This window comes from Sander lucioperca, chromosome 5 (assembly GCF_008315115.2).
Source record: "Sander lucioperca isolate FBNREF2018 chromosome 5, SLUC_FBN_1.2, whole genome shotgun sequence".
Lineage (NCBI taxonomy): Eukaryota > Metazoa > Chordata > Actinopteri > Perciformes > Percidae > Sander > Sander lucioperca.
The window spans coordinates 11,195,605-11,213,239 of record NC_050177.1 but is presented as its reverse complement, the minus strand read 5'-3'; the positions used below and the strand labels follow the sequence as shown (position 1 = coordinate 11,213,239).

Here is a 17,635-nt window from a genome sequence, read left to right as displayed (position 1 = left end):
GAATTCAGCTCACACAAACCCAGAGACAGGATCAGGCCAATACAGAGAGCAGAGAGCTCCATCCCTCAACTATCTGGATGTGGGCATACTGCATGTGTTTTATAGATGTTCAGACAAAGCTTCCCTCCTTCTACTGTACGTCAGTTTACTGTACACCAGAGAGAAGATGGCCTTCTCCAGTGGTTTTATTTATTTTTATTTATTTATTTGAAAGAAAAAGGGGACAATACATATTAATGAACATTTTCACAAATGTAAATATGCCAGATTATAGCCTTAGGCTAATTTCCATCTGCAGACCCCCTGGCAGGTTGGTGTTACGCACAAATTAATGAATACATACAAAGACACTATATGCAGAGACAAAAACAGTGATCACATCATGTTAGAACAAACAATAACAACAAGAGTGGACAACAAGGGACATATAGAAAAAAAAAAGCATCGACTATAGTGGACATACCACAAACTGTCCTGATATTATATTGATCCATATTACACCATTCTATGTTGCACTGAGCCACATTCCACTGACCCCTATAGCACAACCCATGTTATACTGACACTTATTGCACAACCCATATTGCACTAATAATTGTGTCCCTTTTTTAATACACTAACTCTGTTTTAAGTCTGATATATAATAATTAACTAAACATGATCACATGTTTGTATGTCCCTCAACCATACTTTTAAATGACTCCTAAAGATAGAAAGACTTGTGCTTTCCCTCACTGACAGTGGAATGGTATTCCAGAAACTCACTCCCTGATATGACAGGACGTTCTGTGAAAAGGCGGTCCGCCTAAATGCCAATTCACAATCACCTCTCATAGTGGCTCTAGTCACTCGAGACCCAGCAACACTGCTAGACTTTTGTTTTATAAAATCGCTCAATGGTGGAGGCGCCAGACCATGTATAACCTTGTAGATTAGGCAAGCTGATTTAAATAATTTGAAGTTAACAAAATTTAAAAACTTATATTTATCTAAAATTTGACAATGGTGATATGACGAAGGTTTCTTGTCTAATATTTTCAATGCTCTTTTGTAACATACTTCAATTGGTCCAATAGCTGCATGACTCGTATAGGACCAACTTGTGATACAGTACTCAATATGAGCTAGTATCATAGAATGCAGGAATGTAATCGCTGCTATGAAATGAAAGCTGATGGGCTGCATCACCGGCACCTTTTGCCTGTGTAAAAATTACCGTATCATCTGCATACATAATCGTGTCCACATTTTTGCACACACTGGGCAAGTTATTTACATAGAGTGAGAATAGCAATGGACCTAAAATTGATCCTTGAAGGACACCTTGAGTATAGTGAAGATAGGGCAACCTACTATTCTTTATTTGCACGCATTGTTCTGCCCTTGTCTTTTCCTTTTCCTTTTCCCTTCCCTTTTCCCTTTTCCCTTTTCCCTTTTCCCTTTTCCCTTTCCCCTTCCCTTGCCCTTGCTCTTGCCCTTTCCGTTGTTGTCGTGTAGTGGAACCGGTGCTTGTGTAGCAGAAATCAGACGCCGCGAGCAACGCGGGGGTCTCCGGGACCCCGAAGGGACCGGGCTTTGTGTAGTAGAAACGGTGCGCGATGAGCAACGCAGGGGGGGTCTCCGGGACCCGAAGGGACCGGGCTCGTGTAGTGGAATCGGTGCTCGTGTGGTAAAAACCGAACGTCGTCAGCAACGGAGGGTGGGGGTCTCCGGGACCCGAGAGGGACACTAAGGCTCGTGTAGTACAAACGGTGCGTTGATGAACAAGCAACGGCGGGGGTCTCCAGAACCCGAGAGGGACACTAAGGCTCGTGTGGTAGAAACCGAACGTCGTCAGCAACGGGGGGTGGGGGTCTCCGGGACCCGAGAGGGACACTAAGGCTCGTGTAGTACAAACGGTGCGTTGATGAACAAGCAACGGCGGGGGTCTCCGGGACCCGAGAGGGACACTAAGGCTCGTGTGGTAGAAACCGAACGTCGTCAGCAACGGGGGGTGGGGGTCTCCGGGACCCGAGAGGGACACTAAGGCTCGTGTAGTACAAACGGTGCGTTGATGAACAAGCAACGGCGGGGGTCTCCGGGACCCGAGAGGGACACTAAGGCTCGTGTGGTAGAAACCGAACGCCATGAGCAAAGCGCGGCGGGGTTTCTTCGGGACCCGAGAGGGACACTAGGCTCGTGTGCGTGATGAGCAGTGGGGTCTCCGGGACCCGAGAGGGACACTAAGGCTCGTGTGGTAGAAACCGAACGCCGTCAGCAAAGCGCGGGGTCTCCGGGACCCCGACAGGGACTAGGCTTGTGTAGTAGAACCGGAGCGTGACGAGCAATGGGGTCTCAGGGACCCGAAGCGCGAGTAGAGGAGAGGAGAGGAGAGGCCAAAATCTACTCAAATACACTGAACCGGTCCCCGTGACCCCCAAGGACAACACAAGGGCTAAGGCTTGTGTAGTAGAAACGGTGCGTTGATGGACAAGCAACGGGCGGGGGGTCTCCGGGACCCGAGAGGGACGAGGCTCGTGTGGTAGAAACCAAACGCCGTCGGCAGCGGGGTCTCCGGGACCCGAGAGCGACAATAGGCTCGTTGTGTGGTAGAAACCGAACGCCGCCAGCAAAGCGCGGGGTCTCCGGGACCCCGACAGGGACTAGGCTTGTGTAGTAGACCCGGACGTGACGAGCAATGGGGTCTCAGGGACCCGAAGCGCGAGGAGAGGCCAAAATCTAATCAAATACACTGAACCGGTCCCCGTGACCCCCAAGGACAACACAAGGGTTAACAGTTTGATTACTAAAGTTAAATGTTAATAGTCTAGACAAGAGCTTAAGGTGATTCACAGTATCAAACGCACGCTTAAAATCAACAAAAACAGCCGCGACATAACTGCTTTTGTCTAAATAAGACTTCACCTTCTCAACAAAAACACAGACAGCCGTTTGGTGTTTGATAAACTCATGTCTAAGTCTTTTCTGTAGGCTGCATGTACATTATAATCTGTCTTTTAGCTACAGTGGGTGGAATACAAAAAACAACGCAGAATTTGAGACCTCTTCCTGCAGCAATCCCTCTCCCCTCTCTGTTGCACGGGCAATGCATCAGCCAATATGAATGCTCTGTCTCTCTAAAATGACCTGTGATTGACCAAAGTCTCCCCTCATGGCTAGATTTTCTAAAGCCTTAAAACAGAGCCAAGATATCTTCCTAATTTAGTCCTACCCTTAAATCTTTTTTGCTTTTTTTATCTGGTATTACAGTTACATACACAAATGCACACCTTTAATGGATTGTGTGGTTTGACCCCATATTAAATAATGTGTATATGGAAATTTTATTGAATTACAAATTATTTTATGAAAGAGAAAGAACCATTCATTTATCTTGTGCATTTTTACTTTATTTATTCACTTAATTTTATATTTTCAGCCCATGATTAAAGAATATTTGTAAAATAAGGACATTCACACAAAAAAACAAAATAAAGACTGTGTTGGATGTGCTCAGCATAAGCTCTATACTGTATGTTGCCATCTTAACTATTCCCAAACCTCAGATGTCTTAGGATTGATTTTTGTTTATTAAATGTTTCTTGGTGTTCTTCTCTGGCTTCAACAATATAATGAAACACTTTGGAGCAAATATACACAGTATTAGTCCAAAACTGGAGGCCAGAATGGCAAATATCTCCACAGCCACAGTAAATTTACCAGGAGAGCTGAGATATGCAGGGATAAATGTGATCCAGACTGCACAGAATATCAGCATGCTGAAGGTAATGAGCTTGGCCTCATTAAAATTATCAGGTAATTTCCGAGCTAGGACAGCTAACACAAAGCAAAAGACAGCCAGTAGCCCTATGTACCCGAGCACAGCCCAGAACCCAATAGCTGAGCCTAACGCACACTCCAGGATGATTCTCTTTTTGTATATGGTTAGGTTTTTCATTGGAAAAGGGGGGCTAAGAACCAACCAAATAGTACATATTAAAACTTGAATAAGCGTGAAAGACACTACAGTCATTCTTTGCTGTGGAGGACCAAACCATTTCATCACATTACTACCTGGGAGTGTAGCTCTGAAGGCCATTAACACTACTGTTGTTTTTCCAAGAACACAAGACATACAGAGAACAAAGGTGATTCCAAAGGATGTGTGGCGCAGCATGCAGGACCACTCAGAGGGTGCTCCAATGAAAGTTAATGAACATAAGAAACATAGAGTCAGGGAGAAGAGCAGCAGGAAACTCAGCTCAGAGTTGTTGGCCCTGACAATGGGTGATGTCCTGTGACGATAGAACACAGCCGCTGTTATAATGGCCAGACAGGCACCACCAACTGAGAATGCAGCCAGGATGATTCCTAGGATCTCGTTGTAGGAAAGAAACTCTACAGGCTTGGGGAGACAAGTGTCTCTCTCTGCATTAGGCCAGAACTCCTTGGGGCAAGGGAAACAATCAGGGGAATCTGGAAAAATAAAACGAAAAGGGCTTTTAGCAGTTAATGTAGCCTATATTTGATTTTGTACAGTACATTGGCTATGGATTAGGAGAAAAATAAATACCTGTAGCATTGCTAATCTCTCCCTCGGGACACGGTATGCAATCGTAACAGCAGATGGGTTTTCCTTTCTGCAGCACTTTACGAGTTCCTGGAGGACAGCTGTTAGTGCACACTGACACAGGAACCTGGCACATAGAGAGAAACAAACTCATACATATTCAGGTGTTCTCTTAAACTCTGCGGCACCCGCGGCGCTACCATTGGGCCTGGGTGGGCCTGGGCCCACCCATGTTAGGTCCGGGCCCGCCCATTTTGACCCAGGTCTATAGTGAGTAGTGAGTGATTTTCATTCTAGCAGTTCATCCAATAAGCAGCCCGAGAAAAGCTTTGAGTGAAAGCTTCTCAGTCAATCAGCGGCTTCTACCCCACGTGTGGACTCTTAAGCCTGCCCATGCACCAGCAAGTGATCCAATGAAATGAATGACGTTGGTGCGCAAGATTTTCAAGCAAGCTCAATGAGACAGACACAGATGGTAGCTATTAGCTAATATGAAACGCAAAGCAAAGCAAAGCAGCTTGTTTTCATTTAAATTCGAGGAGCATCTCGCTGCAGTCTGCGGGAAGGCGGGACTTGACATCAAGCCCCACCCACATCCAAGTCAGTTATTTTTTATTTTTTTTTTTTTTTTTACCTACGTCGTCTCCCCATACGCTCGAACGGACCAAGACGGTAGCAAAGCTGATATCCTCTTGTTTCACATTAGATGACAGAAACTGATGTAAGCTAAACACAAACGACATTTCATGCAACAACAGTGAACTGTAATTGGGCCCGTGTACTTTTTCGTTCGTTTGATTTCCGACTTTGAAACGAAAAGAGTGGTTCGGAAATAACGTAAGACTGCTCCGGTGAAAGCCTTGTTTTCATGCTGCTAGTTAGCTCGGAAGCTACATCTGATGGCAGGCAGGTTGCTAATTAGCCAATGCTAAAAAGTATGGAAGTAGCCTACTAGTTTTCCCTGCTTTCTATCAATATTCCTCAGTATTTGTCTTTTGGTGTAGTTTGCTAACATGCTCGTAGACATGTAAATGAACTGTTTGCGTGCTAACTAAGTCAACGGTCAACACCTTTTATATTGTAATGTGAAAGCTCAGGCTGCGTTAGCTTCAGCTAAACCACAGCAGCAACTTGCACTGCCCCGTTAAAATGCAACTTCAACCCTATTTTACTGTATCTAAACATCTGTATGTGTGTTCGACCTTTTGAAATACTTAGATTAGGTGTGTTACTGTGCAGGTAATATCTGAGGATCATCTCGCATGATTGTGAGTTCTACTGAACCAGACTGAGAGACCATTTAAAGACTCATGAACCCTTTGCATATGTTTTGGATTAATTAGCTGATAAGAGTGGGACACTTTGAGCCTAAAATATTGAACCTTTTCACAATATTCAAATTTTCTGAGGATTTTCATAAACTGTAAGCCATAGTCAACAAAATTATAACAAATACATTTTTGAAATAGCTCGCTTTGCATGTAATAAGTCTATATAATTAGTTTTACCTTTTAAGTTGAATTACTGAAATAAATGAACTTTTGCACAGTATTCAAATTTTTCGAGTTTCACCGTATGCTTCTGGTTCACCTGTTAATTGTTAAAGCAAAATCACCCCTTTGTACATTTGGTTGTAATGACTGAATTCTTGCTGTTAATATGAAAGTCCATAATGAAACAACACACCCTTCTACTTTTGAGGGCTAAATTAAATGAAAATAGCACGTTTTCCGTTTGAACACATTGTCATCAATATTAACAAGGTTTAAATGACCCATTTTTCAAATTTGGATATCACGTGAAAAAAAGGGTTCTAGGAATTTTATGTTCTAGGAACTGCAAAAATCCCTCCGGTCGGAAAGCGGCTGTTAACGTTAGTGTCTGGCTGTAATAATTCCGTTTCAGTCTTTTAGTGTATTGAACGTTCAAAAGAGATAAATGAAGTTAGGCTTACTGCCAAGGTGTATGTCTTAGTCCACTTCAGCACTGAGCTGAGGACAGCGACACAAGAGCCACACAGGTAGGCTACTGAGTCGCAGTCCTTAGTGCCGAAGAAAAGCGTTGAAACGGAGATGAAGGGGAACCCGTTTTTTTTTTTTTTTGGCTTATTTTAACTGGCCCATCCAGTTTTCTGGAGGTCCACCTACAATCAAAATCCTGGCGCCGCTAGTGCTCTGCGGATTAAAGGAAAGGTTCAAATTTGTTCCAAGTCTGTCTTAAAAAATTTCCCATATGTCAATATGTGTAGTGAAAAGGGTATTGGTCATTGTAACCAAACTGTAACCGACCTAAAGCCATGTCAATGTAATTACTGGGGGACACAATCCAACTGAAGTTTATATAAGGCTTCAGCAGTCTGAACTGGACAAATCAAGTGAATATCTTCCAAAGTTACAATCTTTTAGACACTCTCTTTTTAAGGAAAATAGAAAGGGGGACTCTCAAAATACTGTAACTTTGGAATTTATTTACAGCCAATATGGACTTTACAAACATGAACCAAAAACACATATCCTTCAAGATCGCCAAATTTTAATATGTTAAATTATTGCTTTTGTGCTTCTTACTTGTGTGCCACCGTCCACCCAGGTGAGGTTCCTGTTGATACGGAACTTCTGGCCCACCGGCAGTGATGCATCGTAGTGCCCTACTGTCACCATCTCAATGCTGCCTCTTTCTCTTTTTTGCCAGTTAACCAGCTCATATCTGGCCACAGGATCCCCATTGGCATCAAATGACACATCATAACCGTTTTGGGAAAAATTTACTTTCTTCAGCTGAGTAAGAACCTGTCAAGATGAGATAAAGGAAAACAGTGAGGGAGAGCAATTAAATAATGTTAAATAAAATGAATACCTCATTTCAGAGAAGGTACATTACGGCAAAAAAAAGACATTGGGGTTTTTCCTTATATTCAACTGACCTCTTTGGACTCTATCCTGGTGAATTTGTCACACTGAGTTGTAGAATTTGTTTTCTGACACACTGCTTTATGAATGGCATGAGCTATTGCATAAACAGCCTTGTATACCATGTTAGTGATTCGAAGCTGAGATGTGTCAGTGTACGGACTCTGGAGCATCTTTATGTCTTCAGTTCCATCACACACTCTCTTATCTGTGGCTGCACCTGAAACACACAGAGACAGCATTATCATTCTTTCTTGTGTTTATTATTATTATTATTATTTAATTCTTGCTTTTCTTAACCTGCCAAACATGGCTTGCAGAAACTCATATTTCTATATTATTGTAATTTATTTATTAAAAATGCTAATTTCATATTACATGTCAAAGCATTGTTTTGCATATATTTCTTTTTCTATTTAGTTATTTATTTTTATAGTTGCTGTATCAGTTTGTAAGGCCTATTTGTTTTAAGTATGTACACTATACTGACTCACGTTAACACAAATCAGCCATAAGACAATTGGTCATAATAGTAAATGGCATACATTATCCACACCTTTTCCTTTGATGAACTACCTCTGTTTTAAAGTGTTAAACTAAATTATTTGAAATAATTCTCAGTATACAGTAACAGCCTAATTAGATATATAAACTTTAACTGATACACATTAGTAAATACATTTTTTTATCTTTATTGAACTTGGTGGCCTGGAGACAGCTTTATATAATACATATACAATATATATTATACAACTTTCTCACTTTTTCCCAGCCTGCAGTTGAATGCATCCTCCCAGAACTCAGTAAGCACTGGAGAGGCAGCCACTTTAGAAGGAGAGAGATCCAGCAAGAAGTCTCTCAGACCTGGGATGACAGATCGCTCAATGCCAAATCCGATGACTCCAGCACAGAAGCTGAACCTCAGCAATTCTGTGTTTGTTACCCAGGCTTCACTGCCTATCCACTGGCGAGGTGGAGAAGGCTCAAGCGACAGCTCTTCCAGCAGAAGCATCAGGTCTCCAGAGGTTGCAAATGCCACAACAACCATAGCTGTCGACCTGGAGAAAAATTATAGTGCATTGCATTAGGCAGTAAAAATATTAAATTAGCGTTTTTAAATATGTATCGAGATAGTTCATACAAACATCAGAAATATTTTAGTATTTGGTCTCACTGATAACATTATCAGTAATACATTTGAGAAAGTAACGTTATGAAAAAAAGATACATTTCCGAATTTTCACTAATATAATAAAACAATCTTCCATCTTATATTTGCCTAAACAATGTTGTGCTTTTGTGTGCAGAAGGTCAGTGTCAACACATAGAACATCAAACCTGCGGATAACGTCAGCTACTCTCTGGAACCTGCTACGTGGGTGGCTCCAATCGAAAGATTCAGAGTATTCCACACAGATCCCCTCTTTGCGTGCTGCGTCCAGAAAAGACGCCATACCATTATTGCCATAGTCTGAATCTGACCGGACAGCACCTATCCAAGTCCAGCCAAAGTGTTTTACCAGCTTGGCCAGCGCGTCAGCCTGGAACTGATCACTAGGGATTGTTCTGAAGAAATTTGGGTACTGCTGCTTATCGGACAGACATGCACAAGTAGCAAAGTGACTCACCTAAAGGAAAACAAAAGTGTAATTATTTACCAGGACAGGCAAATAAAATCAGCACTTGTTTAAATTACAAAAGGTTTCCCAGAAATCCAAAATATTTACTTGTGGGATGTTAAAGGGCCCGATGATGCGCGAGATGCTGATGGATGGCGTGGACGCAGTCTCACCAACAACAGCCTTCACCATACCAGATTGTGAGCAATTGTCACCGGTGTAAAACACCGGGTCCAGGCCATTTGAAAGCTGGAATGCCACATGCACCGCCACGGGCACTGAGGCGCACGAGTCGTAGATCTGATAACCGAGTTTGATTCCCGGCAGCAGCTCCGTGCTGTTGTTTATCTCCTCGATGGTGAAGATCATTGCACGTGAGAAGCGCAGTTCACGGGTGTTAATGCTGAACACAGACACTCATGTCACTGTTTGAATTTTAGCCTACAATTCACAATTTTTACAAAAATACATAATATGAGTGAGGTAAAATTCTAAAACACAGGATTAGATATCAGTCCAACATTCACAACACACAGTCAACTAAATCTAAAGTATAACTTTTTTTCGGTAAATATGTAAAAATCCGTTGTTAAACACATATTTTCAGTTAAGAAATGAAAAAAAAATCTTTCTTTTTCGCATATATTATTCTCTACTATTTTCTGAATAGAATACCTGGGATTTACACAACACCAATAAAGGTGTATCTTATCTTATATTATGTTATATGGCCAAATACTGAATTGGCATTTAATGAACTTTTTAAAGTTTGTAATACCACACAAAACCTTTCCAATACCATTGTAAGCACATCATATTAAAACATATCTATCACCACACAGTCTAACATCCTCTTATCCTCCACTTCTCCCTCTTACTAACCTTCCTGTGCATCTTAGTGGCTCAGGCATGGTGGTGTAGTTATGCTTCACTGTTTGCATGTAGTAGTGTATGGAGAAAACACCTCCAATAACATAGTCACCATCCATTGAAAATGCAGGGAGACGAGTGGTACCCTGGAGCTTACATTTCACAGGCGAAATCTGAGTGCTGACCCCAGCACCAGTCCTATCCTCTGTAAGCCCAGCCCTTTGTTTAACATCATCCTCAGAACCATTTAAGGCAAGAGCTGAGTTCAGCTCACACAAACCCAGAGACAGGATCAGGCCAATACAGAGAGCGGAGAGCTCCATCCCTCAACTATCTGGATATGGGCATACTGCATGTGTTTTATAGATGTTCAGACAAAGCTTCCCTCCTTCTACTGTACGTCAGTTTACTGTACATCAGAGAGAGGATGGCCTTCTCCAGTGGTGTTTGGTTAAGTCATGTCTAAGTCTTTTCTGTAGGCTGCATGTACATTATAATCTGCATTTAAGCTACAGTGGGTGGAATACAAAAAATAACGGCAGAATTTGAGACCTCTTCCTGCAGCACTCCCTCTCCCATCTCTGTTGCACGGACAATGCATCTGCAGAACAGCCAATATGAATGCTCTGTCTCTCTAAAATGACCTGTGATTGACCAAAGTCTTCCCTCATGGCTAGATTTTCTAAAGCCTTAAACAGAGCCAAGATATCTTCCTAATTTTGTCCTACCCTTAAACCTTTTTTGCTTTTTTTATCTGGTATTACAGTTATGCCTAATAAATGCACCGCTTTAATGGGTTGTGTGGTTTGACCCCATATTAAATAATGTGTATATGGAAATTTTACTGAAATATAAATAATTTTATGAAAGAACCATGCATGTATCTTGTGAATTTTTACTTTATTTATTCACTTATTGCATATTTTCAGCCCACGATGAAAGAATATTCGTAAAATAAGTCAATAACATTAAAAGGACATTCACACAAAAAAACAAGATAAAGACTCTAGCTCTATACTGTATGTTGCAATCTTAACTATTCCCAAACCAAAGATGTCTTAGTATTGATTTTTGTTTATTAAATGTTTCTTGGTGTTCTTCTCAGGCTTAAACAATATGATGAAACACTTGGGAGCAAATATACACAGTATTAGTCCAAAACTGGAGGCCAGAATGGCAAATATCTCCACAGCCACAGTAAATTTCCCAGGAGAGCTGATATATGCAGGAATAAAGGTGATCCAGACTGCACAGAATATCAGCATGCTGAAGGTAATGAGCTTGGCCTCATTAAAGTTATCAGGTAATTTCCGAGCTAGGACAGCTAACACAAAGCAAAAGATAGCCAGTAGGCCTATGTACCCGAGCACAGTCCAGAACCCAATAGGTGAGCCTAATGCACATTCCAGGATGATTCTCTTTTTGTATATGGTTAGGTTTTTCATTGGAAAAGGGGGGCTAAGAACCAACCAAATAGTACATATTAAAACTTGAATAAACGTGAAAGACACTACAGTTATTCTTTGCTGTGGAGGACCAAACCATTTCATGACATTACTACCTGGGAGTGTAGCTTTGAAGGCCATTAACACTACTATTGTTTTTCCAAGAACACAAGACATACAGAGGACGAAGGTGATCCCAAACGCTGTGTGGCGCAGCATGCAGGACCACTCAGAGGGTTCTCCAATGAAAGTTAATGAACATAAGAAACATAGAGTCAGGGAGAAGAGCAGCAGGAAGCTCAGCTCAGAGTTGTTGGCCCTGACAATCGGGGATGTCCTGTGACGATAGAACACAGTCGCTGTTATAATGACCAGACAGGCACCACAAACTGAGAATGCAGCCAGGATGATTCCTAGGACCTCGTTGTAGGAAAGAAACTCTACAGGCTTGGGGAGACAAGTGTCTCTCTCTGCATTAGGCCAGAACTCCTTGAGGCAAGGGAGACAATCAGGGGAATCTGGAAAAATGAAACAAAAAGGGCTTTTAGCATTTAATGTAGCCTATATTTGATTTTGTACAGTACATCAGCTATGGGTTAGGAGAAAAACAAATACCTGTAGCATTACTAATCTCTCCCTCTGGACACGGTATGCAATCATAACAGCAAATGGGTTTTCCTTTCTGCAGCACTTTACGAGTTCCTGGAGGACAGCTGTCAGTGCACACTGACACAGGAACCTGGCACATAGAGAGAAACAAACTCATACATATTCAGGTGTGCTCTTAAACTGAGGATTAAAGGATAAGTTCAATTTTTTTCCGAGTCTGTCTTAAAACAATACCCATGTGTCAATATGTGTAGTGAGAAGCGTATTGGTCATTGTAACCAAACTGTAACCCCTCCTTAAACCATTTCAATGTAATTACTGAGGGACAAAATCCAACTGAAGCTTATATAAGGCTTCAGCAGTCTGAACTGGACAAATCAAGTGAATATCTTCCAAAGTTACAATCTTTTAGACACTCTCTTTTTAAAGAAAATATAAAGGGGGACTCTCAAAATACTATAACTTTGGAATTTCTTTACAGCCAATATGGACTTTACAAATATGGACCAAAAACACATATCCTTCAAGATCGCCAAATTTTAATATGTTAAATTTTAGTTGTTTTTTTTTACTTTTGTGCTCCTTACTTGTGTTTCACTATCCACCCAGGTGAGGTTCCATATTTTTTTAAGTATGTATACTAGCTCACATTAACACAAATCAGGCAAAAGACAATTGGTCATAATAGTAAAAGGCATTCAATATCCACACCTTTTCCTTTGATGAACTACCTCTGTTTTAATGTGTTTAACTAAATAATTTGAAATAATTCTCAGTATACAGTAGCAGCCTAATTAGATATATAAACTTTAAATGATACACATTAGTAAATACATTTTTTAATCTTTATTGAGCTTGGTGGCCTGGAGACTGTCTATATACAACTTTCTCACTTTTTCCCAGCCTGCAGTTGAATGCATCCTCCCAGAACTCAGTAAGCACTAGCGAGGCAGCCACTTTAGAGGGAGAGAGATCCAGCAAGAAGTCTCTCAGACCTGGGATGATGGCAAATCCAATGACTCCAGCACAGAAGCTGAACCTCAGCAATTCTGTGTTTGTTACCCAGGCTTCACTGCCTATCCACTGGCGAGGTGGAGATGGCTCGAGCGACAGCTCCTCCAGCAGAAGCCTCAGGTCTCCAGAGGCTGCAAATGCCACAACAACCATAGCTGTTGACCTGCAGAGAAAGTATAGTGCATTGCCTTATGCCTATATCAGTAAACATATTAAATTAGCATTTTTAAATATGTATCAAGATAGTTCATACAAACATTAGATACATTTTAGTATTTGGTCTCACTGATAACAGTATCAGTAATACATTTGAGAAAGTAACGTTATGAAAAAAAGATACATTTCTGAATTTTGACTAATATAATGAAACAATCTTCCATCTTATATTTGCCTAAACAATGTTGTGCTTTTGTGTGCAGAAGGTCAGTGTCAACATGATGAACATTAAACCTGCGGATAACGTCAGCTACTCTCTGGATCCGGCTTAGAGGTCGACCGATACGGGTTTTCTCTGGCCGATGCAGATCTTTAGAAATCAGGGTCAGCCGATTGCCGATTAATGCTGCCGATTTATTTTGGCCGATATTTGGCCGATATGTGCTTGTTTTTAAACCTCTATTTGAAAGATAAAATGTAACACTAATATACACAGAATTTCTCAACAAAAACATTTATTGAACACTTCACCAATCTACACTTGTAGCCTATACTTCAATTAAAAATGTATAATGTAAAAACATACTGTAGCCTATATTGTATAAATAATGTATGAAAAATATATTAAATAAACGAAACAGGTAAGAAGAAAATAAACTTTGTCAAATAAACCTTTCAATGAAAAAATAAAGTTTAGTGCACTTATCAGCATTTATTAAACTTCTGAGAATACAAATCTGCTTCACAGAAAGTGACATGTTATTAATCTCAACACTATTTCCTCCTAACTCCTGTTGAATCACATCAGACTAGGGCTATCTAAAGTCAATTCTTGTTCACCTTGTTTGTTAGATCATTGTTCATTTGTTGAAGTGTTTTATCTGTGTTTTGGGGACCCTACTGTTAGCCCAGCTACATGTCCTGTTGCACTCATCAGGATCTTATCTGAGCAGATTTCTGTCATTCAAACAACTCTTAGTTGTAATTTAAAACTCATCCAGCCAATTTAATAAAATTAAGGGTTTTATTCGTGCTCGATTCCATAGATGCAATTAATGGATAGCCTACAGGCACGGAGAACTGAACTGCTGTTGTTTATCTCCTCGACGGCAAAGATCATTGCGCGTGAGAAGCGCCGTTCACTGGAGTCAATGCTGCACACAGACACTCATGTCACTGTTCAAATTTACAATTCACTGTTTTAACAGAAAATACATAAAACGGGAGAAACAAGCACCAAAATTCAAAACACAGGATTAGATATCAGTCCAACATTCATAATAATCAAATGCATGTGTAGTGGTAAAATTTCATCATATTAAATCCACTTCTGTCAGCGATAGGCACAATTAGTCTTGACTCGTTCTTTATTTCCAATCCTTCAGTTAAGTTTGCAGACAGGTACTTACAGAGTAGACATCACTGCGTTGCATTTTGTGAATTCATTAGCAAACTTTCCTGTACAGCCAAAGTCCTCTGTTTTCATCCAAACATTTCCCCGAGCTTCTCTCAGATAGAAATCCACATTGAAAACGTCCAACTTGCTGGTCTAACTTTCCGACCTTATTACATTACTCATTCGTTACAGACTTTTCATTACTTTTTACGGTCAAAAAACATTTTGTCCCGCAGCCACCGCTGACCCAAAACACTCATTTTTTAGCAAAACAAAGGAGCCCTTGCACAGTAGCTCGAACATAGAACTAGAGTAAATTAGATCTGTAACAACACTCATAGTTGAATACAATGTACGTCAACATCAAATAACTATAATAATATAGAAACTTAAACATTAGTAAATACAAAAACTCTAAATGACCATTAGTTAGCTTTGGCTCTTACATTTTCCGGCCCCTAATTGGGAGACAGTAAGGCGACCAATTACTCAAACAATAATACAAAAGGGCCAAAGACATCCATAACTATACATTGTACATTTTCTTTCACCTCTTTCTTCTTTTGTGTTTTACACTTTAGTAAGAGTCATTGGTATCTCTTTAAGAGTCTGTTTCACAAACAGAGTTTTTCAACAGGTCTTTCTAGAGTGTTTGATTTTGTTTTGACCAACACTCTGTTGGCATAGTTTGAATGACTTTACTAAAACCCAGGAGTTTCTTGGGGCAGAATCATCTACAATCATTACCACATCTCCAGGAGTGAGATTTTGGCTCACTTGAGTCCATTTTTGGCGCTCTTGCAGAAGGGGCAGATACTCACGTACCCAACGTCTCCAGAACAGGTTTGCCAGGTACGGTACATGTTTCCACCTGCGGCATGAGTACAGATCTTCCTTTTCGAACAGTCCTGGTGGAAGCAAAGGCTGCCTTTTCAACAGTAAGATGTGATTAGGGGTCAAAGCTTCAAGGTCGTTCACATCGTCAGATGATTTTGTGATTGGCCTGTCATTCATTATAGCTTCGACTTCACACATTAAAGTTTGAAGTGATTCATCATCCACAACCTGTTCCTTTAGGACAGACTTTAGAATCTTTCTCACTGACCGGATTTGCCTTTCCCAAATCCCCCCAAAATGAGAACCTGCAGGAGGGTTAAAGATCCATTCTACTCCTCTTTGATGAAGTGTGTCTTGTATTTTTGCCTGATTCCAATGCTGAATGGCATCACGGAGTTCTCGTTCTGCTGCAACAAAATTAGTGCCATTATCTGAACGAATGATTGACACCTGTCCTCTTCTGCACATAAACCGCCGGATTGCACTTAAACACGAGTCACTGTCCAAAGTGTGTGCAATCTCCATGTGCACTGCTCTTGTTACTAGGCATGTGAACATCACACCATATCTTTTGACAGTTGAGCACCCTCTTTTGACCAAAAATGGCCCAAAATAGTCCACCCCAACATGAGAAAATGGTGGCTTGTCTGGTTGAAGTCTGTCTTTAGGCAGGTCAGCCATTTTCTGTTCCTTTCTGCGGGCGTTGACCTTTCTGCAGACAACGCACCTTGACAGAAACTTTCTTACAGTGGAATGTGCAGTGGGGATCCAAAATCTTTGACGAAGCTGGGACAACATATAATTTCTTCCACAGTGTCCAATCCTTTCATGAATATCCCTAAGTATCAGAGTGGTGATATGTGAATCCTTAGGTATAATAGCTGGATGCATGACTTCCGCTGGCATAGAAGATTTGCTGAGACGGCCTCCAACTCTTAACAGCCCATCTTGAAGCACTGGATCCAGCTTGCACAGAGGGCTGCTTCTTTTTAGATTATGGTTTCCCCTTTTCCAAACTTGAGACTTCACCATGAAATGTTTGGTTTTGACAGAAACGGATAATTTCTTTCTCTGCCTCTTTTAGACAGTTAGAGTTCCTTTCTCCATGTTTATTTTGTAGGCTTGCATTTGTTGCTTCACGGTTTGTCTGATTTGACTAGTTTGGGAGTAGCTATTTTTTGCTAACAACTCCTTTCTTGTTTTACTCATTTGCTTCAGCATTGCCTTGAGTTTGAGCACCCATGCCACAGCCTTTTTTAGTTTGTACCAACTGGAATAGTAGTTGATGACCTTGTTCACAGAGTCTGTGTTTTCAGCTGCTCGAATGAGGTTTGTGGTAACTGACCTTTTTACCTCCATATCATCCTCTTCAACCTCTGGCACTTTAGCTCCCTCAGGCCACAGATGCTCTGGTTCTCGAAGGAATGGTGGACCTTGAATCCAATCAAGGTTACTCATCAGCTTGGCTGCTGTTAGACCCCTAGATGCACAATCAGCTGGATTTGTCAATGTACTGATGTATCTCCACTGTGTTGGCTTGGTTGATTCCCGGATGGTGGCAACCCTGTTAGCTACAAATGTCTTGAATCGACGAGTGTTGTTTTCTATGTACTTTAAGACTGTAGTACTGTCGGTCCAGAATACCGATTGTTGCAGCTCCATGTGTAACTCTTGTTTCAACATCTTATCAACGTTCGCCGCCACTACTGCCGCTGTCAGCTCCATTCGTGGGATTGTCATTTGCTTTAAGGGTGCAACCCTTGACTTTCCCAAGATGAATGCACAGTGCACACGACCTTCGAGAAATGATGGAGTTCTGCTGTTACAACACCACCAAATTCCACAGGCTTCAGACATCTGCTTACAGCAAAGGTTGATAGCTGGTTCAAGTCGCTTGTCTTGAACAGGCTCATCCCAGGTAAGTTTCTCTCTGATCAACTGCTGCATCAGCATTTTTGCAGGAAGAGTGAATGGAGCGAGAAACCCCAAGGGATCGTAGATAGAACAAACTGTAGATAGAATTCCTCTTCTGGTGACTGGTTTTTCTTTAACGTTAATCCTGAACTTGAATGAGTCGGATTCTATGCACCACAACACTCCTAGTGCTCGCTCGACTGGAAGAGCATCTTGACTCAAGTCCACAGCTCGTAAATCCTTAGCTCTGTCTGGAAGAGACACCAAAAACTCTCTGCTATTGCTTGTCCATTTAGTTAAGTTGAATCCTCCTGAAG

The 17,635-nt window shown here is 41.1% G+C and overlaps 1 protein-coding gene and 1 pseudogene across 1 annotated transcript; both read right to left on the bottom strand.

The window, feature by feature from the left end:
- Positions 1–3,427: 3,427 nt before the first annotated feature.
- LOC116050805 lies at positions 3,428–10,270 on the bottom strand (annotated as a pseudogene).
- A 735-nt stretch (positions 10,271–11,005) lies between these two features.
- LOC116050793 (extracellular calcium-sensing receptor-like) lies at positions 11,006–14,591 on the bottom strand. The gene is made up of 5 exons (XM_031301007.1): positions 14,581–14,591; positions 13,466–13,498; positions 12,884–13,178; positions 12,008–12,131; positions 11,006–11,910 (listed from the first exon to the last, which is right to left on the bottom strand). The coding sequence occupies exons 1-5, from the start codon at positions 14,589–14,591 to the stop codon at positions 11,006–11,008; spliced, it is 1,368 nt and encodes a 455-aa protein (XP_031156867.1).
- Positions 14,592–17,635: the final 3,044 nt, after the last annotated feature.